At 42.6% G+C, this 27,697-nt stretch overlaps 1 protein-coding gene across 7 annotated transcripts in view; it reads left to right on the top strand.

The window, feature by feature from the left end:
- The first annotated feature begins 14,857 nt into the window (after positions 1 to 14,857).
- LOC308246914 (putative RNA-binding protein Luc7-like 2) overlaps positions 14,858 to 27,697 on the top strand; it is a 64,984-nt gene continuing 52,144 nt past the window's right edge. For 2 of the 7 annotated variants that reach the window (XM_080665264.1, XM_080665267.1), the window contains exon 1: positions 14,860 to 15,304. In XM_080665264.1, coding sequence (XP_080521390.1) covers positions 15,244 to 15,304 — 61 coding nt within the window. In that variant the 5' untranslated portion in view covers positions 14,860 to 15,243. Of the gene's footprint in view, positions 15,305 to 18,083; positions 18,361 to 27,697 lie in introns of all 7 variants that reach the window. The other 5 variants (XM_080665260.1, XM_080665268.1, XM_080665266.1 and 2 more) reach the window with 5 other exon arrangements.

Here is a 27,697-nt window from a genome sequence, read left to right on the forward strand (position 1 = left end):
TGGCCAGCCCAGGCCTACACTCAAGGCTACAAAGTTTCAATTATAGAAGATAAATAAATCCCAACAAAAATGACAGCAGCCACGGAGCTGGGAGAGCAGGAGGCTTGAGTTGTCCCCGGCGATGGAGGAAGCCAAGCTCCCGCAGCCCTGGCCTGCCTTGGCCTCCGCTTCAAAGTTTCAATTATAGAAAATAAATAAATCCCAACAAAATGTGGCCACGGAGCGAGCAGGAGGCTTGGCTCCGCTCAAGGCTACAAAGTTTCAATTATAGAAGATAAATAAATCCCAGATACCAGGGCCTCTGCTTGGGTTCCCCGGGGGGCATGGCTGGCCTGCAAACCACCACAGGCCCCTCGCCAAGGCCACCCCACTCCCCAAGGGAACCCCCCACCCTGATCTGGGACACGCTTCCGGACAAACCAGCCAGCCCCCACCCGTGCACCAGGCCTCTATCCTATCTAATCCTATCTAATAAAAGAATAATATGCAAGTTGACCATCACTCCAACACACAAGATGGCTGCCCCCATGTGGTCAAAGATGGCTGCCCCCATGTGGACACAAGATGGCTGCGACAAGATGGCCAGCAGGGGAGGGCAGTTGAGAGGGACCAGGTCTGCAAGGGAGGGCAGTTGTGGGCGATCAGGCCAGCAGGGGAGGGCAGTTAGGGGTGACCAAGCCGGCAGAGGAGGGAAGTTGGGGGGGACCCAGGCCTGCAGGGGAGAGCAATTGGGAAGAACCAGGCCTGCAGGGGAGGGTAGTTAGGGGAGACCAGGCCAGCAGGGGAGGCCAGTTAGGGGCAATCAGGCTGGCAGGGGAGCAGTTAGGCATCAATCAGGCTGTCAGGGGAGTGGTTAGGGGGTGATCAGGCTGGCAGGCAGAAGTGGTTAGGGGCAATCAAGAAGGCAAGCAGTTGGGAGCCAGCAGTCCTGGATTGTGAGAGGGATGTCCGATTGCCCGTTTAGGCCCGATCCTACCTGGATCGGGCCTAAACGGGCAGATGGATATCCCTTGAGGGGTCCCAGATTGGAGAGGGTGCAGGCTGGGCTGAGGGACACACCCCGGTGCACGAATTTTATGCACTGGCCCTCTAGTATTAACATAAAAGCCCTATTCCTTTGTCCTTTCCTTTTCCCATTCCCAGGTGCTAACTATTACTAACAGTTTGGTGTGTATCTTTCCAGATATTTCTTATGCATATACAAGCATACAATTATATGTATAGTTATTAAAAATATACAAATATCTGCCCGGCTGGGTGTGGCTTAGAGGTTGAGCTTTGAACCAGGGACCAAGAGGTCACCGGTTCGATTCACGGTCAGGGCATATGCCTGGGTTGCGGGCTCGATCCCCAGTGGGGGCATGCAGGAGGCAGCCGATCAGTGATTCTCTCTCATCATTGATGTTTCTCTCTCTCTCTCCCTACCTCTCTGAAATCAATAAAAATATATATTTTTTTAAAAAATACATATATATATACAAATATCAAATGTTAATATCTAGGTAGGAAACAGATGGCACACCCAAATAGGGTTACTGAGGAGAGTTAATGAAGAGATTTATAAAGACATGGCCTGAATTAAGGTAAACAAGATGGGCTAACAACAATGTGGCACTATTATGGGGTTGGCAAAAGTGGGTGAATAATAATACATAACATAAAAATAAACTCTGTTTTATGTACTCACAACTATAAACCTACTTTGCCTATTTCTGCATTACCTCTTGGGCCTGACAGAGGTGACTCTTAGGTATAAGAACATGGCCACCACTCAACTATAGGCCTCAGAGAAGAAAACCAAGAAGAGGGAGAAGGAATACACTTACTTCCTCCTCCTGCCTTCTAATCTTCATGTCAAATTACTCTTCCTCTTGAATTCTCTATCAGGGTGAAGGGCTCCACCATGTACTCGACCGACCAACTAAAAATCTTGGCCTTCATTCTGTATTCCTTCTCTTCATCCCATTAGTCAGCAATTTCTGCTTCTTTAATAGCTCTAACATCCTTCTCCCCCTCAATCTGCACTGCCTCTGTCCTAGTTCAAGCACTGATAATCTTTTGGTTGAACTATTAAACTAGTCTCCTAAATCGTCCCCTTGTTTCTAACATGCTGCATTCCTCAAATAAAAATTATTCTTTCTCGCCCTAGCTGGTTTGGCTCAGTGGATAGAGCATCAGCCTGCAGACTGAAAGGTCCTGGGTTTGATTCCAGTCAAGGGCACATGCCTGGGTTGTGGGCTCAATCCCCAGTAGGGGTCGTGCAGGAGGCAGCCAATCAATGATTCTCATCATTGATGTTTTCTCCCACTCCCTTCCTCTCTGAAATCAATAAAAATGTATTTTAAAAAATATATTATTCTTTCTGTGAACTACCAACAGTTCTTTATCTGTGCACTTTGTGGTATATGTCAGTTTCTTCTGATATGTAATTGTAGATATGTCTTATAACCTCTTTATCCATGGATTGTAAGGTCGGTGGATTGAATTGATTCAACAAGAGTAAAGATCATAAATTTTTGTTGTCTCAAAAGCATGGTGACTTAACACATAGCATTATTCAGTCAGTGTTTTGAATGCATGGCTCAATTAGTTCTGCTCAAAAGAAGGTATACAGTCTGAACAGAACTATTTATAAAGCATTGCACTGTCTCTTCTAAATTGATATTAAAGTAATGGTATTAAAAGGTCAAACTGCATTTATTCAATTGAACAGATCAAAACTTAGAAATATTTAACATGCTTTTCTTCTCCCTGCTTTGTTTCATGACATGGGTATATTATTTTTTAAACTAGAGGCCAAGTGCATGGAATTCATGCATTTGGGGGAGGGTCCCTCAGCCCAGCCTGCACCCTCTCGCAGTCCGGGAGCCCTCAGGGGATTGTCTGACTGATGGCTTAGGACATCCTTAGCACTGCTGCAGAAGTGGGGGAGGCTCCCGCCACCACCGTTGCACTTGCCAGCTGTGAGCCCAGCTTCTGGCAGAGTGGTGCTCCCCCTGTGGGAGTGCACTGACCACCGGGGGCAGCTCCTGTGTTGAGCATCTTCTCCCTGGTGGTCAGTGCACGTCATAGCGACTGGTCATTCCACTGTTTGGTAAATTTGCATATTGACCTTTTATTACATAGGACTAGAGGCTCAGCGCATGCATGAAATTCGTGCATGGGGGGTGTCCCTCAGCCCAGCCTGCACCCTCTCCAATCTGGGACCCCTCGGGGGATGTCTGATTGCCAGTTCAGGCCTAAACCAGCAGTCGGGGCCTAAACCAACAGGGATCGGGCCTAAACCAGCAGTCAGACATTCCTCTCACAATCCGAGACCGCTGGCTCCTAACTGCTTGCCTGCCTGCCTGCCTGATTGCCACTAACTGCTCCCTGCCAGCCTGATTGATGCCTAACTGCTCCCTTGCCAGCCTGATTGCTCCCAACTGCCCTCTCTGGCCTGCCCAATGGCCCCAAACTGCCCTCCCCTGCCAGTCCTATGGCCCCCAAATGCCCTCCCCTGCTGGCCCAATGGCCCACAACTGCCCTCCCCTGCTGGCCTGATTGCCCCCAACTGCCCTCCCTGCCGGCCTGATTGCCCACAACTATCCTCCCTGCCAGCCTGATTGCCCCCAACTGCCCTCCCCTGCCAGCCTGTTCACCCCCAACTGCCCTCCCCTGCCGCGACCCACCTTCTCCACTGGGACCCGCCTCCTCTGCGCCGTGCGGAGCTGCGGGACCCCCAGGCCTCACTGAGTGGAGCGGCCGCCGGGCCCCGCCTCCGCTGTGCGTGTGGTCATCTTGTGATGGTCATCTTGTGACATGACAGTGGCCATCTTGTGGTAGCCATCTTGTGATGGTGTCGCGTGAGGGCGTGACGCCACCTAGGATTTTATTATATAGGATGGTTTAAAAAATTCACTTAGGCCGTTCTGTCCTAAGTAATCAATCTATACCCCTTATCAAGAATTAGCTGGCCCTAACCGGTTTGGCTCAGTGGATAGAGCGTCCGCCTGTGGACTGAAGGGTCCCAGGTTCCATTCCGGTCAAGGGCATGTGCCCTTGGTTGCAGGCACATCCCCAGTGGGGAGTGTACAGGAGGCAGCTGATCAATGTTGCTCTCTCATCGATGTTTCTAACTCACTATCCCTCTCCCTTCCTCTCTGTAAAAAATCAATAAAATATATTAAAAAAAAAAAGAATTAGCTGAACTCATTGTCAGAAATGGAAGAAATTGATTCTGGAACATGACTGTTTTAGCAATAATACTGGGAAGGTTCCAGAACTAGGGAATCCTGAAGTTTTGCCACAGTGTTAGCTTACTACTCTGGTTTTTGATGTGGTACCTATTTTATCACATTCTTTGACTTTTCTGTCTCTTACCTTTTCTTCTTTATCTTCAACTGTTTCCTCTCACTGAATTCAGTTAGCATTTAGCATATAGTTAGCATAACTAAAGGTGCTTCCATTTAAAAACAACTTGGCCTCTAACTCAAATGCCTTTCAGCTATCTTTTTGTTCTTTTTCACGAATGAATGTACTCAGTGAATTGAATGAATTATTTCCATTTTCACATTTTTTAAACTTATGTTGAGGTATAAACTTAGATATAATTATACTCATTTTAAGTGTACAGGTCAATGAGTGCACCTGTGTAATAACCACCCCAATAGAGCTATAGAACGTTTCCACTGCCCTCAAAAGTTCTCTTGTGTCCCTTGCAGTCAATCCCCCTTCTCCACACTTGGTCCCAGGCAACCACTGACCGGCTTGCTGATACCATAGATTAGTTTGGCCTCTTCAAGTATTTCATCCAAATGCAATCACATAGAATGTACTTGTTTGAGTTGGCTTCTTTAGCTCAGCATACTGATTTTGAGATTAATAATCCATGTTGTTGCATATATTCATTTTCTGTATTTTTCACTGCCTATTTATCCACAACTCATGCAAGTCTGGTTTCTGCCCCTCTGCTCTAACAGAATTGTCTTAGGTTACAAATGACCTTCAGGCCACTAAACCCAGTAGATCATTCCTTATCTTGCTTGATCTCTAGAGGGCATTTGACACTAGTGACCATTTCTTCCTTTTCCCTTGACTTTCACGACACCATATTCCTCTGTTTTATTTTGCCACTCTGGCCATTTGTCTTCATTTTACTCTTCAGCGAATCCCTTAAATGTTGGTGTTCCTGCCCTAGCCGGTTGGGCTCAGTGGATAGAGCGTTGGCCTGCAAACTGAAAGGTCCCAGGTTCGATTCTGATCAAGTGCACATACCCGGGTTGTGGGCTTGCAGGAGGCAGCCGATCAATGATTCTCTCTCATCATTGATGTTTCTATCTCTCCCTTTTCCTTTCTCTCTGAAATCAATTTTTAAAAAATGTTGGTGTTCCGACCTAGGTTCTTACCTTACACTCTGTGCTTTCCCTGGGTGGACACCTCTATTCCAAGGCTTTAATTATCAACAGGCTAACTCCTGTCCAGGCTCCCCTGCTAAGCTGTAGACCTGTATGTCCCGCTGTCCAGGAGACAACACCATAGATGCCTCAAAGGCATTTCAAATTCAATGCATTCAAATTGGAACCATATCGGTCTTCCCCTCTAAATTTCTCTGCTATTCCTTATCAGTTCACGGACACTTTCACTCAGTCACTCAAGTCAGAAATCTAAGTTCTTCTAGACTGCTGTCTTTCTATCACATCCTCAATTAAGTAATCATTAATTAGATTCTATCTCGTAAGAGTTCTTGAATCTCTATTACTACACTAGTCCAGACATTTTATTTCTTTTATCTCTTCTCTGATCAATGCTTTAACTCCAACTTGCTCTCCTCAATCAATCCCATATTCCATTATACACAGATCTAATATTACCACTTCGGCTTATAACCCTTCAAAGTTCAGCTTTATCAAGGGCCTCCAGGATCTGGCCGTTGCCAGATCTCTTCAGCCTCATTTCTACTTTCCTTATATTTGACAGTATAGCCATATTGAAATTCAGTTTTAGGAGCCGTGGTCTTTCAACATTTTGCTGCTCCTTATTCACGGAAAGCTCTTTCCCCTAATCATAGCCCTCTTTCTCTAGTTAATTCCTATTCATTCTTCAGATCTCACCTTAAATTTTGCTTTCTCTTTTTCTTCCTTCAACAAGTACTTTTGAATGCTATGTGTTGACACTGGGTTAGGTATCCTTCTCACTCTTAAAAAATGAAAGTGCCCTTTTTCAAGCAGCAGGTTTGTGTATGCTTATTGCTTTTAATTCCTCTGTATTTTTTTAACTGCTTTATTGATTAAGGTGTTACATATGTGTCCTTATTCCCCCATTACCCCCCCAACCCCCCACTCATGCCCTCACCCCCTGTTGTCTGTGTCCATTGGTTAGGCTTATATGCATGCATACCAGTCCTTTGGTTGATCTCTCCCATAATTCCTCTGTCTTTAATAGACTAGCTCTCAGTTCAGGTTTGGCTCTTGCTATTTCTCCTCTCCATATACTTAAGATGTTTATGCATTTTGACTAGACCAGTCACTGGCTATATGGTATAAAGTTACTGGTACTTTGCTTGTCCCTTGTCTGGGTAAGTGTTAGGGATAAAAATACAAACCTGATGATAAGAATAAAAGGTTCCCATACTAGGATTATGGGGGGCAGGGAGAGAGAGAATCTATAGTTTTGAACTAAAGGTGAGCCAATCTCTAAGTTTTTAATTCACCCAACTAAAAGATACTTTATTTACAGAGAATTTGAATGTTTAAATCTACATTTAAATTAACAGGAACAATGTTTATAAAATTTGATAGTAGGTGTGTACTGGTGCCCCAGAAGAACTACAATGTATTTCTTTAAATGTTTTTATTGATTTTAGAGAGAGAGGAAGGGAGAGGGGTAGAGAGATAGAAACATATAAGCCACCCTTCACTGGAGATCAAGCCCACAACCTGGCATGCACCCTGACTGGGACTCCGTGACCTCTTGGTCATGGGTTGATGTTCAACCACTGAGCCACACCGACCGGACAGAAGAACTACAAAATTAAATTACTACATAGCCATTAATGATATACTATGTTTCGTTTATAAATTACAATAAAATGAAGAATTGTCTGCCAGAAGCCAGCTCCAGCATGTCATAATTGCAAGAGTTTCATCGAAAGGTTGATGGAACTTGGGGACTCAACAAGGGCTGAGTCACATATGTTATTGCCTGCTGGAATGGCTAAAGGCATTTCCCCAAACCTGAAAAAGATTGATTGTTTACTGCCAGACAGCTCAGGGCTTCTTAATCTACATGTTATTGCCTCCTACTGGCCAAACACATGAACAGCCATAGGCTATTCCCCAATCTGACAATGCTTCTGTAGACAAAACCCTACCCTTTGAAGTGTATATCTCCACATTGTCTTAGCACAATTTGTGTTAATAAAAAGTAAGAGGTCCTGAGACAAGGAGAACATAGCTCCTTCAGTTAGGCTCCTCTGACACCCAATGCCTTTCAAAATTATCTTTCATCTCTGGACTCTTACTTCAGTTACACACGGCCTTTCTCCAGATTGCTGAACCCTTCTTAATGCCAGAACAAGAACCCCGGCAATTGTCTGCTCTAGATGCCTAGCAAAATAAATATTAATTGTACCTATTCTAATTTTTTTTTAAATCCTCACCTGAAGATATTTTTCAAATTGATTTCTAGAGAGAGAGTGGAAGAGAGGGAGGAGGGGGAGAGAGAGAAACATCAACATTAGAGACACACATTGATTGGTTGCCTCCGCCCCTACTGAGGCGTGTGCCCTTGACTGTGAATCAAACCTGATACTCTTCGGTCCATGAGCCGACACTCTTAAATACTGAGCAAAACCGACCAGGGCTACCTATTCTACTTTTTAATTACCTAGTTCTAGCATGTATAAATTATATACATATATCAGTATAATTCCTATTCATATCTTTTCAAATACATATTCAGCACACAAAGATAATCAGGCGCATAAGAGAACAAGATCTCATAAGTAGCCGAAACCGGTTTGGCTCAGTGGATATAGCGTCGGTCTGTGGACTGAAGGGTCCCGGGTTCGATTCTGGTCAAGGGCATGTACCTTGGTTGCGGGCACATCCCCAGTGGGAGGTGTGCAGGAGGCAGCTGATCGATGTTTCTCTCTCATCGATGTTTCTAGCTCTCTATCCCTCTCCCTTCCTCTCTGTAAAATATCAATAATAATATATATATATATATATACATACATATATATATATATATATATATATAGAGAGAGAGAGAGAGAGAGAGAGAGAGAGAGAGAGAGAGATCTCATAAGTAAAAACCAGGAGAAACAACAGACAGTAGAAACACAAAAACTTTAGATATTATAATGGGCAACTCAGATTATAAAACAATTATGTTTACTGGGGTCAAAGAACAGCCAAGTTTAGGAATTTCATCAAGGGACATGAAACTATAAAAAAAAAAAACATAGTAGATTTAAAAAGAACCCAATAAACGCCCAGCCAGTGTTGCTCAGTGGTTGAGCATCACCTTATTAACCAAGAGGTCACAATTCGATTCCCAGTCAGGGCTCGATCACCAGTTAGGGGGCGTGCAGGAGGCAGCCAATCAATGATTCTCATCATTGATGTTTTATCTCTCTCCCTCTCCCTTCCTCTCTGAAATCAATAAATATATTTTAAAAACCAATAAAAATTCTAAATTAAAGAATTCAATTGATGGATTTAATAGCAGTTCAGACACAGCTGAAAGGATAGTAGTTTACAGACTCTAAAAGTTCAATGAATTTCAAGCACAATAAATAAAAATAAATTCACACCCAGATACATCATAGTAAATTGCAGAAAACCAAAGGCAAAAAGAACAAAATTGGAAAGCAGCAAACTAACTTCCAAAGAGTGACAGACTGATAGCTGATTTCTTAGGGGGAATGGAAGGTAAAAGGCAGCAGGAAACATAGAATCTATGTACCAAAAGAAAGTAACTTCCAACCCAGAATCCTATACCCAATAAAAATATTCACCTGGAATTAAGAAAGGCAAAGTAAAGTTTCTCACAGGCAAGCACAAAAGCAAACAAGCAACGTAGGCAAACTTCTGTAAGGAGCCAGATAGTAAATATTTAAGTCTTGCAGACTGTGGTATTTGTTACAACCACTCAACTCTGCCTTTGTAGAGCAAAAGAAACCACAGAAAATAGCAAATGAATGAGTCTGGCAGTATTCCAATGAAAGTATTCACAAAAATAGATAGTAGGCTAGATTTGGTCTGTGGACTATAGATTACTGATTCCTGTCCTAAAGTTTAAACTTCAGACAAAACGGAAATGATCCCAAATGAAAAGGCAGTGGTAAATAAACATCAATTATATGAAACTTGGTTAAAAAAAAAGAAACATAGAACTAAAACACATGATAATAAGAGCATATAACAAGTTAAATGTAGCTAGTTTTCTAGGTTCCTTGTGTTATCTATCTATGTAAAGGTATGATGAAATTAGTCTTTGATACATTAAAGATATCTGTCATAACTTTCAGGGTAACCATTAAAAGAATAAAAACGGCCCTAGCTGGTTTGGCTCAGTGGATAGAACATTGGCCTGTGGACTGAAGGGTCTCAGGTTTGATTCCCATCAAGGGCACATGCCCGGGTTTCGGACTTGTTCCCCAGTAGGGGGCATGCAGGAGGCAGCCAATCAATGATTCTTCCTCATCATTGATGTTTCTATCTCTCCCCTCTCTGAAATCAATAAAAATATATTTAAAAAACCCCCCAAAATAAAAATGGAATAAAACTTCTAAACTACCAGAAGGGGAAACAATGGAATAATTAAAAGGCAAGCAAGAAAGGAGAGAAAAATTAAACATAAAACATTCAGACAACTAGACAAAATAAGAGCTTTAAACCCAAAATATGACTAATTACATGAATATAGATTAAATGCTTCAATTAAAAGACAGGAATATCATATTAAAAATGAATAAAACTAGCCCTAGCCAGTTTGGCTCAGTGGATAGAGCGTCAGCATGCGGACTGAAAGGTCCCAGGTTTGATTCCAGTCAAGGGCACATGCCTGGATTGTGGGTTCGATCCCCAGTGGGGGGCATGCAGGAGGCAGCCAACCAATAATTTTCTCTCATTATTGATGTTTCTATCTCCCTCTTCCTTCCTCTCTGAAATCAATAAAAATATATTTTTTAAAAAAGATAAAAACTAGATGATGTTCATAAGAGATGTAAGTAACCAGAAAAGTAGAAAGACAAAGACTAAAATGTCTTCACTAACATAATTATTCAACATTTTAGTGTTAGTTCCCTCCTGAGCATATCTATATATATGAAAGCCTAAGCGACTGAGCAACAGGTTGACCTGTTGCTATGACATGTACTGACCACCATGGGGCAGAAGCTCAATGCAGGAGCTGTCCCCTGGTGGTCAGTGCACTCCTACAGCAGAAGTGCTGCTCAGCTGACCAACAGGCGCCATATACAGGGCTCACTGCTGGTGAGTGCTGCTGCAGCAGCGCAAGCCTCTCCTGATCAATTGGGACTCACTGGGCTGGGATGAGCGGGAGTGGCAGGCAGGAGGGGCAGGCAGTGTTGGATTGCCGGTTTTGGCCTGATCCCCAGCCTGTCCTACAGAGATCGGGCCAAAAATGGCAGTCCGACATCCCCCGAGGGGTCCCGGATTGCAAGAGGGCGCAGGACAGGCTGAGGGCACCCCCCCTGTGCACAAATCCATGCACCGGGCCTCTAGTAACGTATATAATAGTGTGGCCCTAGCCTATCTAATAAAAGAGTAATATGCAAATTAACCATCACTTTGCCACACCCACAAGCCACGCCCACCAGCCAATCAGGAGCAAATATGCAAATAAAGCCAACCAAGATAGCTATGGCCACAGAGAGCAGGAGGGAGGCTTGGGTTTCCCCAGCAATGGAGGAAGCCAAGCTTTCCGCTGGCCCTTGCCGGCCTAGGCCTCCACTCAAGGCTACAAAGTTTCAATGATAGAAGATACATAAACCCAAACAGAAATGGTGGCAGCCAGGGAGCTGGAAAGAGCAGGAGGCTAGGGTTGCCCCCGGTGATGGAGGAAGCCAAGCTTTCCACACACCCTGGCTGGCCCAGGCCTCGCTTAAGGCTACAAAGTTTCAATTATAGAAGATACATAAATCCCAATAGAAATGGCTGCCGCCACGGAGCAAGCAGAAGGCTTGGCTCCGCTCCAGGCTACAAAGTTTCAATTGTAGAAGATAAATAAACCCCAGATCCCAGGGCCTCCGCTTGGGTCACCAGGAGGTGTGGCCGGCCTGCAAACCACCACAGGCCCCTCGCCCAGGCTGCCCCACGCCCCAAGGGAACCCCCACCCTGATCTGGGACACCCTTCAGGGCAAACCAGCTGGCCCCCACCCGTGCACCAGGCCTCTATCCTATCTAATAAAAGAGTAATATGCAGATTGACCATCACTCCAACACACAAGATGGCTGCCCTCATGTGCTCAAAGATCCTGTCCCCATGTGGACACAAGATGGCCGCCACAAGATGGCCAGCAAGGGAGGGCAGTTGGGAGGGACCAGGCCTGCAAGGGAGGGCAGTTGTGGGTGATCAGGCCAGCAGGGGAGGGCAGTTGGGAGGGACCAGGCCTGCAAGGGAGGGCAGTTGGTGGCGATCAAGCCTGCAGGGGAGGGCAGTTAGGGGTGACCAAGCCGGCGGAGGAGGGAAGTTGGGGGCAACCAGGCCTGCAGTGAAAGGCATTTGGGAGGGACCCAGGCCTGCAGGGAAGAGCAGTTAGGGGTGACCAGGCCTGCAGGGTAGGGCAGTTGGGGGGGACCCAGGCCTGCAGGGGAGGGCAGTTAGGGGTGACAAGGCCTGCAGGGGAGGGCAGTTAGGGGAAAACAGGCTGGCAGGGGAGCAGTTAGGCATCAATCAGGCTGGCAGGGAGTGGTTAGGGGGTGATCAGACTGGCAGGCAGAAGTGGTTAGGGGCAATCAGGAAGGCAGGCAGGCGAGCAGTTGGGAGCCAGCAGTCCTGGATTGTGAGAGGGCAGTCGGACATCCCTCAAGGGGACCCAGATTGGGGAGGGTGCAGGCTGGGCTGAGGAACACACAACCCCGTGCACGAATTTCGTGCACCGGGCCTCTAGTTATGTATAAGGATATTAATTTGAACATTTTTCTTTTATTGTAAATAGTTTTCAAAGGATGACATTCCTAGTACTTGGAGTTGTTTGAATTTTGAGTTATCTAAATAATTGAATGGAAAAACTATTTTGTCAGTTACTGAAGGCAATGTGATTCTAAAATTTTTATTGGCCCAATATGCATTTAAAAGGATCCAGGAACTATGATTGCTATTTCATGTTAATTTTTTTTTTGTTGTTAATCTTCACCCATGAACATTTTCCCATTGATTTTTAGAGAGTGGAAGGGAGGGGGAGAAACAGAAACATCAATGTGAGAGAGACTGGTTGCCTCCCACATGCACCCGACTGGACTGGGGATCAAGCAGGCAACTGAGGTATGTGCCCTTGATCGGAGTCAAATCCATGACCCTATCCACTGAGCCAAACTGGCTAGAGCTATTTCATGTTACCTTTTTGTTGATCATCCTAATAAAGCTTAAGTTCCAAGGCGATGCATTTTAAATTTTAATGAAACAAAAAATTTTACCATTATTTCCTTTCAAAGTATCTAGAAGTACTTATGTCTCATCTTAAGGAATCCTATCTAATAAAGAGGGAATATGCAAATTGACCATCACACCATAACAAGATGGCTGTGCCCACAGCAGAGGCCGAGTTCCTGTAACAAGCCTTAAGGAGCAATCAGCAGGGACCTGAGGCTGCACGGCGCTGGGCCGTGGCAGCGGACCTGAGGCTGTGCCCCCCACCTGGTGGGGTTTGACAGAAGACCTCAGGCCGGGCCCCCCACCTGGCGGGGCTTGACAGGGGTGGGCCTGGTGGGGTCTTGATCTAGCCCAATGGGGGTGGGGCTGGCCGGGTCTGGGTCTCTCGCAATTTCGTGGTACATGTGGGTGGGTGGAGACTGGACTCTGGTTCCTGTGGAACGCCCCAGACTCTGACAGGAGGGAGATTTTCATATACATTTTACTAATTTTTTTTCATCTCTGACACTTCTATTATAGAGAAAGGGCAAATAGCAATATTAAAATATTTCCTCTAATTAATTCCCTTTTAATTGCATGAATTTCGTGCACCGGGTCATTAGTTATTTTATTTTTTTTAATTTTTAATTTATTATTTATTTATTTAAAAATACATTTTATAGATATTTTGCAGAGAGGAAGGGAAAGGGACAGAGAGCTAGAGACATCGATGAGAGAGAAACGTTGATCAGCTGCCCCCTGCACACCTCCCACTGGGGATGTGCCCGCAACCAAGGTACATGCCCCCAACCGGAATCGAACCCGGGACCCCTCAGTCTGCAGGCTGACGCTCTATCCACTGAGCCAAACCGGTTTTGGCTCATTAGTTATTTTATAAAAGAAAGTTAAAGCATCTGGGCAAGGCTTTGGTCATTTTCTGTTAGCACATTTAGTCCTCACAACAGTGCTCTAAGATGTCTACAGGGTGTCCCAAAAAAGGTATACACACTTTGAATGATTATAAAGTAAGTGTTTATAAACATACAGTTCGTTTTCAAAATTTAAAAGAACGACAGAAATGAATAAGTTTGTCAGTGCCTGTTTTCAAACTGATGACCATTCTGGTCGACATTGACAATAACAGGAAGCAATGGAATCACAAACATCAAGAATAATTCCCTCAAGTATTTGTGTGCCCTCAATTACTGTTGTTTTTTTTTGTACCACATCTTTCATGTATCCCCATAAAAAAAGTCCAGTGGCACTTTAGGATAAATTTTCTTTCTTTAAAGCTTAGGCTGGCTTCACCCATTATTTCAAATCAGTTAAATCTGAAAAGGAGTGAAAGTTAAGTGAATTATCAGCTGTTAAAGTGTGTATATATTTTTAGGGGACAGCCTATATATATTTCCATTAAACATGAGATTAAGAAATAAATTGCTGTAAGTCCCACCAACGGTTTTGAATACAAGGTGATGGCAAACTATGAACCCACAGGCTTTCTTTTCCGTTGCTGCTGACACAATAAAAAGAAAGGCCTTATTCTTCAAATTTCTCAGGCAGGAAAAAATTTTTCTGCAAGATCACCTCTTCTCAGAACACTGCTTAATCTTTATAGTTCCTAATTTAGACGAACAGCTTCCTGCTGTTAAGTAATGATCAAGCCGAAATGGGTTACATCTCCTATTTTCTAGTGTATTAATTTCAGGTGTTATTTCCTTAATTTGACTTATCCCAGTTTTTTTTGTTTTTTTGGGGGGTGGGCCCTTAAAAGTCTCTATGAAGGGAAATGATTCAGATGTCAAATCTCCAGGGCACCTGTTGTAAGGGGGTCGGGCAGCAGTGAGAAAAAGGTTGAGTTTACAGGATTCCAGGTGGGCCCCTGAAAAGGAGATAATCGGTCAGTAAGTACTCATCAGGAATACGCCCGTATTAGCTATTAAGACTGCTAACCTCAGTCGAACCGACCCGCCAGGTCTCCACTCACTTTGGACTCGGGATAACCCTCTGATATTTAATTTGGGTCTGGCTCGCCAGCAAAGGTGCGGCGCTGCAACCGGGAACGTGAGGTTTGGCGCCTCAGGCAAACGCAACTCGAGGGTCTGGTGAAGCACCAGAGTCTCGCGATATCTGGGAGGAAGGGGCGGGAGAACTCGCGTGCACGCGCACGAGAGCCGTTAGGGTGGAACCCCTCCTGGGCGGGGCGGGCGGAGCAAATACAGTTGGACGCCGGTTGGTGGAGTCCCGCAGAAAACGACTAAGCGCGAGCAGCGTGCGCGCTCACGTCGCAGCGACGGCGGTGGCGAGCGGCGTCAGCGCTTGAAGGGGGGGCTGACGGCTGCTGGCGGGTGGCGGTGTTGAAGGCGAGAGCTTGCTTAGCCCTTATCGCTTCTGTCTCAGGACTTGGACAGAGATTGAGGGAACGAGGGCCATTTGCGTGGGGTTCTGTCTTCCGCGTACGCGTGGTCGTCAGGAGCGCAGCCCGGACTCCGCTGTAAATCCTCCGGCTCCTTTCCCGCACGCCTCGAGGTGGCGGCGGCGGCGGCGGCAACCAGAGAGCGTCTCACCTTCCCTCAGCCCTTCCCCTTGTCCCCCCCCTCCCGAGAGGGCCCGGTCTGCGCCCCACCCCCGCCTGTCCACCCGCCCGCTACGCCGCCGCCATGTCGGCGCAGGCCCAGATGCGCGCGATGCTGGACCAGTTGATGGGCACCTCCCGGGACGGTAAGTCTCTGCCAGTGCCCTGGGGGTGGGGGAGGGGACGGGAAAGGCGAGAAGAAGGGGCTCTGCGGGCGCACCTGGGGCTTGTGTGTGTGGCTGAGTAAGGGGCTCCCAGATTGGTAACACGAGGTCCCGGCTCCGCTCCCATCCAATCAGGGCTGGGCAGTCGGGCTAGGGGGCGGTGTCCGAGCGGATTGGCGGGAACTGCTGCCAATGGGGTTAGGCGGGGCCTGGAGGCTGAAGGGAGAGTTTGAGCATTCAATGTTGACTTGGCTGGGACGGGAGAGCCCACGTCTCTCTTGCGTAGTAGGGCGGCCCATTTTGTGGTCGAATTAGGTACCTGCGGACCGCTAGAGCCTCCGCCCCCTGAACTAATCCCTAACCCAGAGTTTTGGTATCATCTTTCGCCGCCGTCCTCCAGAGCATCCAGAGAGAACTGCCCCCCCCCCCCACCTCACCCACCCCCTTTAGCTGAGTCCGGAGGAAACCTTTACTATAAACCCAGTCCTAGAAATGCACTCTCAACCCCCACAGAAACAACCATTCTTATGAAAATATCTGACCCAAACCATGGTTTCTTCAGTGGGTGTGTTTAGCCCCATTTTATGAAAAAATATGGCCCGTTTTTTCCCGAAAGACCTCCATTTTGTTAGACAATTTAATAGAGGCTTTGTTCAGTTAATTTGACAAATCTTGCATGTGTCCCAACTAGAACCATTTTGAAAATGTGCCCAGTGAAGTAGAATTGAAGGAAACGATTCTTTTAGGTACTTAGGTTAGAATTTGTATAGAAAACCACTAATTGCTGGATATCTTTTTGTCATAAAGAGAATTTCTAAATAAGAAGATGAAATGCTGTTGCTTTTTTGTTGATGATAATTAGTAATGTACTCTTTCAAATTCAGCTCAAATCCATGCTACTGTGGAGGAAAGGTGTAGTTCAATAATTTCTGAAAATGAAATAAAACACTTGTTTATTTTCATATGTTGCTTGTCCTGGTAAATAGTTTCTTAACCATTGAAGAAATGCTTTTTTTCTTAATAAGTTATTCTTATTGCTTGATGTAAGAGAAAAGACACTTAAAATTTTAAGTCGCTCTTCTTGAGTGCTTTGCAGCAAAATATGTGGGTAGGTTTTTTAAATTTATTGAGTTCAAATATTTTTGGCAATGTATATTTAAAAAATGGCTTTTCAGTATTCACAGTTCAGTTTTAATTAAAACCCATATTGGGAACTTTTCTTTGTAGATCACGTATAGACAAATAGGTGTAGATGGCAAACATACTTGTGGAGGGGAAGATTGGGAAGGAAATGAATTTTATTTGTGTAGTAAACCCTTGAAAGTTAACATTAATTTGAAATGCCACTGGAGAAACTTACCTGTTACCATTTTTTCACCTTTAGATAAGAATGGTCATTTTGTATCTGCAGCATGTCTTAACATTGCTCCTTTTTTATTATGAAGACAGGATTGTGCAGGGGCTTAATATAGGATTTTAGCTGACAATAATCTTTGTAATAAAATTAAAAAGTCATTTACATAATCTTTTTAGCCCTAGATGGATACCATTTTTGGTACCTTCTGCATGGATTGAATTTCCTAATTTTACTAGGCGGGTAGTTGGATCAAAATACTCTACTATCAGCTGATAAATTTCCGAACTAGGCAGCTAATGTAGCATTGCAAAGCTAAACCAAAAATGTGTGTATTGCATGTAGTCAGCAGAAATAGGGATTTCTTAAAATCCATTCTGTTTGTATACAAATTTTTATTTTTGTGTGTTACTGGATTTTTTTTGCCTCCAGACTAAAAGGATTTACCAATGAATTAATGTTTATGAGTCCACAATATTATTTAGTTGAAATGACTGAATATTCACAACTGTGTTGGGCCAGAAGCAAGAAACATACTATTTTCAAGGGAAAGAATGTTTTTTAGATATGTAAATTCTTTTATGTGTATAAGATAATAATCAGAACATTCTTTTCCTTCTTACCAGAAACCAGATAGTTAATGAGTTTACATGTTTTATTTTATGACTTAAGACCTTTAAATAATTAGGATTGTTCTTTTTTAGCATATAGTCAACTTCAGTTATTCAGGGATAGAGAAAATGGTTATGTTCTTCAATAAGACCATGTAATTTGAAACTATATAATGGGAAGCTTTGTATTGGACACAGGAACAGCTTACAGGGACTGCTGTTGGTTGTCTTTGGCACTAAGAGGTGGATTTGGGGATCCAAGAGGTGGGAGAGAGATGGAAAAGGTAGGTAGGAGGTATTTAAGGCAGCCCTGTTCAAAAAAAAAATTATTTTTTTTAAATTTTAATCCTAGAGACCACTGTCTTCTAGCATAGTGGGACACAAGGTGGCAGTAATTCCCTCAACCTTTAGTGTCCTGAGAATCCTTGTACCTCCCCCTCCCCCAATAAAAGACTTACTCCTTTGCTTTTCCCCAAAATCTTTTTAATTAGTTCTTCTTTAAACTCCTTGGAGATTTAAGTCTGTTAAATGTACCTTATTTTGAATTATTTAAATCATTTAGGAATCATTTAGGAATTTTAGTGGCAGGGAAATGGAGAGGTAATTTTTGATCACTGGGCACTTCCAGAAAGGACAGTCCTGGGTGAGTGGTGGCAGTGGGGGCTGTGGACAACCAGAGGGCAGCATGATGGTGCTGGGAGGCTGGGCAGGGGGATGATTAGGAGGTGGGAGAGGAATGTATAAGGGAGGTGGGAGGGCCAAAGACAAACTTTGCCTTCTTTGCAATTTTGCCTAGGGCCCTGGTGGTGGCAACCGCCTGTGTGCCACTGAAAATCGTGCCGATGCCTGGCATACTGCATAAGTGGAAGCAGGGTACCGCGTGAGTTGAAACATTGGTCACACTATATAAAGTTTGTATATGTGAATCAGTGTAACTCATACCCATGTAACTGGGGGTCTGACTGTATTTGGATTTTTCTGATAAGGCATCATGGGCTAAGGAAAAGAGCACTGGGCTGAGACTCAGGAGACCTGGTTTCTAGCCCCAGCTGTACCTCTAATTGTAATCTTAGGTAAGTCACTTAACCTTTTTTGCCTCAAGTTAAATCTGTAATTTGTTAATTGGGAAACCGAGCAATTTCCTATGTTACACTAAAAAAATGTTGGAAAAACATATTTAAAGTTTTTTAGAAGGGAGCAACCATAAGTAGGTATATATGTATCATTTTATATGAAGTATAACATATGTTAAATTTCATAAATATCTTTGTTTTAGTTGTTAGCATTAAAAGAAGGGAGAGGGATAATTGAGTTTCCCTGAATATATTCCATTTGAAAACAGGGAGCAGGAAAGCAGCCTAGGGAAATTCAAGCAGCTGTTAGAGACTTATCTATGTGACACTTGGGGGAACCAAGTGTCCTCACACAGACTATGGTCATTTGTGTTGAGTTGGGTTAATTGCAAGGATGTCCCTTAGCTAAAGCCCTTTTGCAACAAAAACAGTTTTTGGTTATGATTAAGTCTCTGGTTCTGACCGCAGACAGGCCTGGCAGGGCACAAGGATAGGAATTAAATAAACTTGAGGGTGTGAATTTAGATAACATTCTTAGTTTATTAACTAGGGAAGTTACAGAAGGTAGTTTCGAGGATTTCATACCTCTTAATTGCTATAACCTTTAAATGGGATCAGAGATCATCTCTGAAAGGCTAAAATAGCTGAGGAATGAAAATCTGCCCTGAAAAATAACCAGTAGACTAATAGTATGTAGCATATAGAATAGAATTTTATAACATCATTGGTTGTTCATTATGATTAGGGAGTATAAGGAGCAAGAGAAAGCTTTCAGATAATTTTAGCCAATTTTTAAAAATTTATTTTTATTAATACTGTATTTTTTTGTTTTTGTTGATTTCAGAGAGATGAAGGGAGAGGGAGAGAAAGGTAAAACCATCAGTGATGAGAGAGAATTATTGATTGGCCTCCTCCTGCATGCCACCTGCTGGGGATTGAGCCAGAAACCTGGGCATGTGCCCTGACCTGGAATTGAGCGGTGACCTTCTGTTTCATAGGTTGACTCTGAACCACTGAGCCACATCAGCCTGCCAATTTTAGCTATTTTTGAGGCTCATCTTCCTAAATATGATGCTGTACTTCCTCAGTTAATACAGTACGTTAATCAGAATTAAAAAAATTTTTTTAAATATATTTTTGTTGATTTCAGAGAGGAAGGGGGAGAGAGAGATAGAAACATCAATGATGAGAGAGAATCATTGATTGGCTGCCTCCTGTGTGTCCCACATCAGTGATCAAGCCCCCAACCTGGGCATGTGCCCTGACGGGGAATTGAACCGTGACCTCCTGGTTCATAGATTGGCACTCAACTACTGACCCACTCCAGCCAGGCAGAATTTGATATTTTTGTTGATCCATTATATTGTACGGTAGTTGTAGTTTATGGGATGTAAAATTAAAAGGATATTCATCCTCGGAGGTAACCAGGAAAATACAGTTCAGAAAATCATTTACTTGTTCCTAATATAAAGTAGTGATACCTAACAGTTGAACCTATAGGACAGTATGACATTAATGCTTTTCTGCAAAATAAATTAATCAAGGATTGAAGTATTTTCTTCAGTGGATTTTCTTCATAAAATCATGTTTACTGTAATCTGTGTTTCTTGACTTATCATCAACATCGAGAGCATTTACTTTTAATTTTTTTCATTAACATAATGAACCATATTTATTTCTTGGTCAGTTGTAAGCCATTCTTCTATTCCACTTGAATTGTTTATTTTAAGTGAAGGAGGCATAGCCTTTAATGTATTTAAAAAAATAATAATGGGGTATTTCCTTACTCTAGAGCTTGTTAATTCTTTAACAGCATGAGAAATTTTAGCAGACATTAGGTTGAACAGTAGTTAAACATAAAAAGGTTAAACAGAGTTTTAGTAAATATTTGACTTAATCAGAAGTCCAGGCATATCAAAATACTGAAAGTTTTGTTGACACCCACATAATGAATTTATTTTAAAAAAAACCCTATTAACTCATTTTGCATTTTGAACTCTGAATAATTTTTCTATCTACAGAACAGCCCAGAAAACAGTAAAAGTATCATCTCATATAAACCTGCATTGTTCTTGGATTCTTTACAGTTGTTTAACTCTCCTTGTCAAGAAAGCCTTATGATTTTGAGACATTCTTTTACTTCAGTTAACAAAATTGAAACCAAAGGAAAATCATTTTGTCTGTCACTGCATAAGCTCAATAAGCAGCAAATACATGCTCTGATTTGGTTTTGTTTGGGTAAAATATCTAATAAGCATAAATGATAGAGCTACATGTTCAAGACGGGTGGCAGGAAATCAAGGGCAAGTAGGTATCATGGATCAGGATTAGGTTTAGTGAGGGTAAACTTCTGACAGGCACCTTGTGGATTCATTACCTGTAGAAAAGTCATTCTGTTCCTTTTTGGTTCAAAGCAGGGGTAAGGAACCTTTTTTCGGCCATATGGATATATATAAATATACATGTATATTTTTATTGATTTCAGAGAGGAGGGGAGAGGGAGAGATAGAAACATCAATTATGAGAGAGAATCATTTGATTGGCTGCCTGCACACGCCACACTGGGGATTGAGCCCACAACCCAGGCATGGGCCCCAACTGGTTCATAGCTCAACCACTGAGCCACACTGGATGGGTTGGATATATATATATATATATATATATTTAATCATTATTTTTTAATGTTTATTGTTTAAAGTATTACAGATGTCCTCTTTTCCCCGCATTGACCCCTTCTAGCCTGCCCCCCACCCCCAAATTTGGATATTTATAACATCATTCGTGGGCCATACAAAATTACCAACTTAAAAATTAGCCTGCTATATTTGGTCAAACATTTAATTAACTCACCCCTAATGCCTTGGCAGGGCCAGACCAAATGATTTCTCAGGCCCTATGTGGTCCGGACATTTCCCAACTGGTTTAAAGTCTTGTGCAGTAGCAGCACTAGTGTAGAAATTGGAAGGGAAGGCCAAAATAGATGAGTTAATCAATTTTATAAGTTTATTCAGGCTGTAGAGAAATGTAGTTTGTAAAAACTCTGAAATTGGCTACAGCTTCAATGTTTTTGTTTTAACTGAATAACTTACAACTTTGTTTTTGTTTATTTTAGTTAATTTGGGGGTTTATTATTTTTAAAAAAATATATTTTATTGATTTTTTTACGGAGAGGAAAAGAGAGATAGAGAGTTAGAAACATCGATGAGCTGCCTCCTACACACCTACCACTGGGGATGTGCCTGCAACCAAGGTACATGCCCTTGACTGGAATCGAACCTGGGACCCTTCAGTCCGCAGGCTGACGCTCTACCACTGAGCCAAACCGGTTTCGGCAAGTTAGGGCATATAAAAAAAATTTTTTTTTAAATAAATATTGTTCAGATTATTACAATTGTTCCTCCTTTTTCCACCCATAGCTCCCCTCCACCCGGTTACCACCCCACCCTCTGCCCTTACAACCCCCTCCCCCCACTGTACTCATCCATAGGTGTACAATTTTTGTCCAGTCTCTTACCGCACCCCCCACACCCCTTTCCCCCGGAGAATTGTCAGTCCACTCCCTTTCTATGCCCCTGATTCTATTATATTCACCAGTTTATTCTATTCATCAGATTTTTTATTCACTTGATTTTTAGATTCACTTGTTGATAGATACGTATTTGTTCATAATTTTTATCTTTACCTTTTTCTTCTTCCCTTCTTAAAGAATACCTTTCAGCATTTCATATAATACTGGTTTGGTGTTGATGAACTCCTTTAGCTTTTTCTTATCTGTGAAGCTCTTTATCTGCCCTTCAATTCTGAATGATAGCTTTGCTGGGTAGAGTAATCTTGGTTGTAGGTTCTTGCTATTCTTCACTTTGAATATTTCTTGCCACTCCCTTCTGGCCTGCATAGTTTCTGTTGAGAAATCAGCTGACAGTCGTATGGGTGCTCCCTTGTAGGTAACTAACTGTTTTTCTCTTGCTGCTTTTAATATTCTTTGTCTTTTGCTCTTGGCATTTTAATTATAATGTGTCTTGATGTGGTCCTCTTTGGATTCATTTTGTTTGGGGTTCTGTGCGCTTCCTGTAAGTCTATTTCTTTCACCAGGTGGAGGAAATTTTCTGTCATTATTTCTTCAAATAGGTTTTCAGTATCTTGCTCTCTCTCTTCTTCTGGCACCCCCATAATTCGGATGTTGGTACGCTTGAAGTTGTCCCAGAGGCTCTTTACACTATCTTCATATTTTTGGATTCTTCTTTCTTTTTGCTTTTCCGGGTGAGTGTTTTTTACTTCTTTGTATTTCAAATCTTTGACTTGATTCTTGTGTTCCTCTAGTCTGCTGTTGGATCTCTGTATATTTTATTTCAGTCAGTGTATGTTTAATTTCTAGTTGGTCCTTTTTCATATCCTTGAGGGTCTCGCTAAATTTATTGGCCTTTTTTAGAAAATTCTTGAAAAACCTTATAACCATGGTTTTGAACTCTATATCCAGTCGTTTGCTTTCCTCCATTTCTTTCATTTGTGATGTGTTTCTTTGTCTCTGCATTTTGACTGCTTCCCTGAGTTCATAGAGTGGCTTTGTGTGCTAGGTGTCCTATAGGGCCCAGTGGCTCAGCCTCCCCAGTTACCTGAGGTGGACACTCTTGGTGCACTCCTTTGTGGGCTGTGTGCACAGTCTTGTTGTAGTTAAGCCTTGATTGTTGTTGGTATCACTGGGAGGAATTGACCTCCAGGCCAATTGGCTGTGAGGATCAGCTGTGTCTATGCTGGGAGAACTTCTGTGCTGGAGACACCCTTATGAGATAAGACTTGCAAAAGCCTCTGTGCTCAGCTTGGATGGGGCAGAGTCTCAGGGCGGAGCAGACAGCATTGCTTCCCGTCAGCCCTGCCCTAAGAGGCCCCTGGGTCTCAGTGTCCCTCAGTAATTGTTGCAAGCACCTCTGAGAGAAAGCCGCCCTCGAGTTTCGCCCGCTGCCAGACAGTCCAGTTTCTCCCCGAATGAGTCTGGGTCCCCAGAGTCTCGCCTGGAACTGGAGTTCAGAGCCGTCGGGAGCTTTTGTCTCCCTCCCGCTTGAGAAAGCCAGCCGCGTACTCAGTTGCCAGCCCAATCTGCACGCGCGCACGTTGGTACCTCTGCCTTCTGCAGCTCCTCTGAGTCTCAGTGTGCTTTTCTTTTTCCTTCCAGTTGTAGAATTTCCACTCAGCCAGCCTTCCTGTGGTTCTGGATGATGTCCATTTTGTCTTTTAGTTGTAGTTTTGAAACTGTTGTGTGAGGCAGCAGTTTAGGTGTTTACCTATGCCGCCATCTTGGTTTCTCTAACTTACAACTTTGAAAAGTCAGAGCTGCCATCATAAAGTAATATGTAGCTCAGTCAATTGAATGTCATAATTTGCTATTTAACATGGGCTAGAGAAGAGGGTCTGTAAATTTTTTTCCTACAAAAATCATTCTGGCCCAGCCAGTGTGGTGCAGTGGTTGAGTGTTGACCTATGAACCAGGAGATCACAGTTCGATTTTCTGTCATGCTCACAACATGCCAGGTTGTGAGCTCGATCCCCAGTAAGGGGCATGCAGGAGGCAGCTGATCAGTGATTCTCGTCATTGATATTTCTATCTCTCCCTCTCCCTTCCTCTCTGAAACCAATAAAAATATATTAAAAACACACACACACAAAAGCAAGCAAAAAGCCAAACCACTCTCTAGATCAGCCGTGGGCAAACTACGGCCCGTGGGCCGGATCCGGCTGGTTCGGCTGTTCTATCCGGCCCGCGGAGCCGAAAGAGCGGAGGGTTCTCTTGCTCTCCCCTCCGCTCCTTTACTTTGAATTTATATTAGTTCACACAAACACTCCATCCATGCTTTTGTTCCGGCCCTCCGGTCCAGTTTAAGAACCCATTGTGGCCCTCGAGTCAAAAAGTTTGCCCACCACTGCTCTAGATACTGATCCATACATTCTAACATGAAAAGAATTTAGCTGCCCTTACTGAGTCTTTTGTCTTGTCTCCTGAACATGGTAAGTTTTGTTTTTTGTCTTCTTGTGACCTCAGTTTTCTGCAGACCTGTCTTCTGTTTTAAAGTTATACTTTCCAAAGCTTTGGCTTTCAATAAAATAGGTTGCATATTTATTGGATGCTATCTATAGTATATCTAGTTCAACTGCTTCTGTATTCTGTCCAACTATTAGGTTACACAGTATACTCTTCATTTACTTGAGGGTATGTTTTAGATCAGTGGTTGGCAAACTCATTAGTCAACAGAGCCAAATATCAACAGTATAACGATTGAAATTTCTTTTGAGAGCCAAATTTTTTAAACTTCTTCTAACACCACTTCTTCAAAATAGACTCGCCCAGGCCGTGGTATTTTGTGGAAGAGCCACACTCAAGGGGCCAAAGAGTCGCATGTGGCTTGCGAGCTGCAGTTTGCCGACCACGGTTTTAGATCAAGGCTGGGATTATGGCCCATCTGCTTTTGTAAATAAAGTTTTATTGGAATACAGCAATGCCCATTGTGTACATAATGTATGTGATTTCTTTGCCTTACCACAGCAGAGTTGAGTAGTCACAATAGACATACTGCAAGCATAAAATAATTTGCTATCTTGCTCTTTAAGAAGAAACTTTGTTGATTACTATTCTAGATCAGTGATTCTCAATGTGTGATCCTTAGACCAGAATCACCTGGGAACTTGTTAAAAGACAAAATTCTTTGTTCTGCCCCAGGCCTACAGAAATTCTGGGGTGGAGCCAGCAATCTGTTTTAAGAAGCCTTTCATATGATTTTGATACACATTAAAAGTTTGAGAAACCTTATTCTAGATAAATTTTTCCCAAATATTAGTCACACAAAAAATATTAGTCACACAAACAACACCTTTACTATTTATTTAAATATATTTTTATTGATTTCAGAGAGGAAGGGAGAGAAAGAGATCAGTGATCAGAGAAAACCATTGATCAGCTGCCTCTTGCATGTCGCCCACTGGGCATCAAGTCCACAACCCAGGCATATGCACTGACTGGGAATTGAACTGTGATTTCCTGGTTCATAGGTCGATGCTCAACCACTTAGCCACATCGGCTGGCCACCTTTACTATTTTTATCCTGTTTCCTGTTTAATATTTTCTCTTTATGTCAACTCACTTTCTAAAAATTCAAGTTAATTTTAAAGTTTTTGCCCCAGAAAAAATAAATATAATGAAAACAACATGGTGTTATGAGAGATAACTAGACTCTGTTGTCACGTACTCTATGCCAAAAATTGGAACTTGTTAGATGTATTAAACATATTAAAGCTCCAGTGGATGCTTTTTTCTTGACTTATAATAAATAATCACTCCAAGTGATTGAGTGGTGTTTAAAACGTCATATTGGTGAAATCAAATAACATCTAAAATCATCCTTTGGACAAATCCTGTGCTTGAAAAATACTGGTTGTTCATGTGAAAGGAAAGTTGCTTGAACTGTATATACTGAAGCCTCTAAGTAGAAATGACTGGCCAGAAACACACACCTGTGAGATGGAGAGATGTAGGAATTCATAGGTCCATCTAGGCTTCTTGGGTAAAATTACTTCTTGGCTTGATTTGTCACCTTTCCATTAGTGTTTTGGTGTGGTGGTCAGCAGTTCTGGAGGATTTCATCAACCTGCTCCATAGTAGGACATTGAAAAGGTGCCTGGTTATAGGGAAAGGTGCTTATTAAAGATAACCTGGGGACTAGAAACGGGGTAGATGGGTGAAGTGGTGGTGATTCTATGTTATAGACTGGAAAAAGTAGGGCATACTTACTAGGAAACAGTTGATCCACCTCAGATTCTAGAAACCATGTATTTGTAAATTGAGAAGTTACTGTGTTACAGCTTAATTTGCCTCAGTATTAGAGGGGATACTTCCTCAGACATGATCTTCTGTATATTTGTTATCTGATGCATTTTAGGATATCAATTGCTAATAGGGATAGAATCTTAACTTTCTTGAATATCACCAGATTGCTGAATTGCCTTAGTTATTTCTTCCTTTCCTTTTCATAGAGGTGAATGACCTACTTGTTTCTGTTGTCTTTTGACTCTGCAGTAAAGTAGTGACATAGGATTCTAATCCTAGAAGGACAAAGTCTAGTGGGGAGTGAAGAATTTTACCCATGAACAGTTGTGTTTATTTTTTTTATTTTTTTTTTAATTTTTTTTTTAAAATATATTTTATTGATATTTTACAGAAAGGAAGGGAGAGGGATAGAAAGCTAGAAACATCGATGAGAGAGAAACATCGATCAGCTGCCTCCTGCACACCTCCCACTGAGGATGTGCCCGCAACCCAGGTACATGCCCTTGACCGGAATCGAACCCGGGACCCTTCAGTCCGCAGGCCGACGCTCTATCCACTGAGCCAAACCGGTTTCGGCAGTTGTGTTTATTTTTAAGTGATGAATTCTGTGATACTGATTATAGGTGTCTAATTTTAAAAAATTGATTAAAAAGTACAGAGACTTATGAGAATAAAAAAATGTTATTTCGTGTATTTTCCCCTACATGGTGTAGGGGACTGTGTAGAGAAACATAAGGGACTTCATTTGTAATACTTAATTTGAGGAACATATTTGGTGTATATTTTACACATTATTTCTTCTATGTTGTTTCAGTAGTTATAAGGCTCAGTCTCCTTCATAGTATTCTCTGTTTTTCACTTTTAACTTCATCATTGAGTTGTCTGTCACTTCTGTCTTTTGATATTCTCATTTCTTTTCCCTTTTTATTTTCATCATTAGTTTTTAGATTTGGTAAGGCTCTACTTTGCTTTTGTAGCTATCATCAACCAATAAGAACTTGTCCTTTTTAAAAAATATTTCAGTTGATTTTTAGAGACGAAGCAAGAGAAAGAGAGAAACACTGATGTGAGAAATAAACATCGATTGTTTGCCTCCCACACACACCACTACTGGAGACTGAGCCCACAACCTGGGCATGTGCCCTGATGAGGAATTGACTTGGTGACCTTTTGGGACATGGGGCAACGCTCAACCAACCGAGCCACACCAGCCAGGGCAGAACTTATCTTTTTGATCAGCCAATTGCTTTTTCCTTGGTTCTTTTCAGCTATTTCTTCATAGCCAGATACAGCTTTTGCTACTTGTAATTTTGTGTATAGGAAGTTCTGGATGATAGAAGACACCAGATATCCAGAGTATGAGTTTTACTGAATCAGAATTGCAGCTCTGCAAGTAAGTATCAAAATATAAATTTAGCAGGCTGCAACTTTTTAATGACTGACTTTATGGCATATATCCATAAAACAAATTCTATATAATCTACTTTTAGAACTTAATTTTTAGGAATCTATTCACCCTTTTCT

The sequence above is a fragment of the Plecotus auritus genome (genome assembly GCF_963455305.1).
Source record: "Plecotus auritus genome assembly, chromosome: 4".
Lineage (NCBI taxonomy): Eukaryota > Metazoa > Chordata > Mammalia > Chiroptera > Vespertilionidae > Plecotus > Plecotus auritus.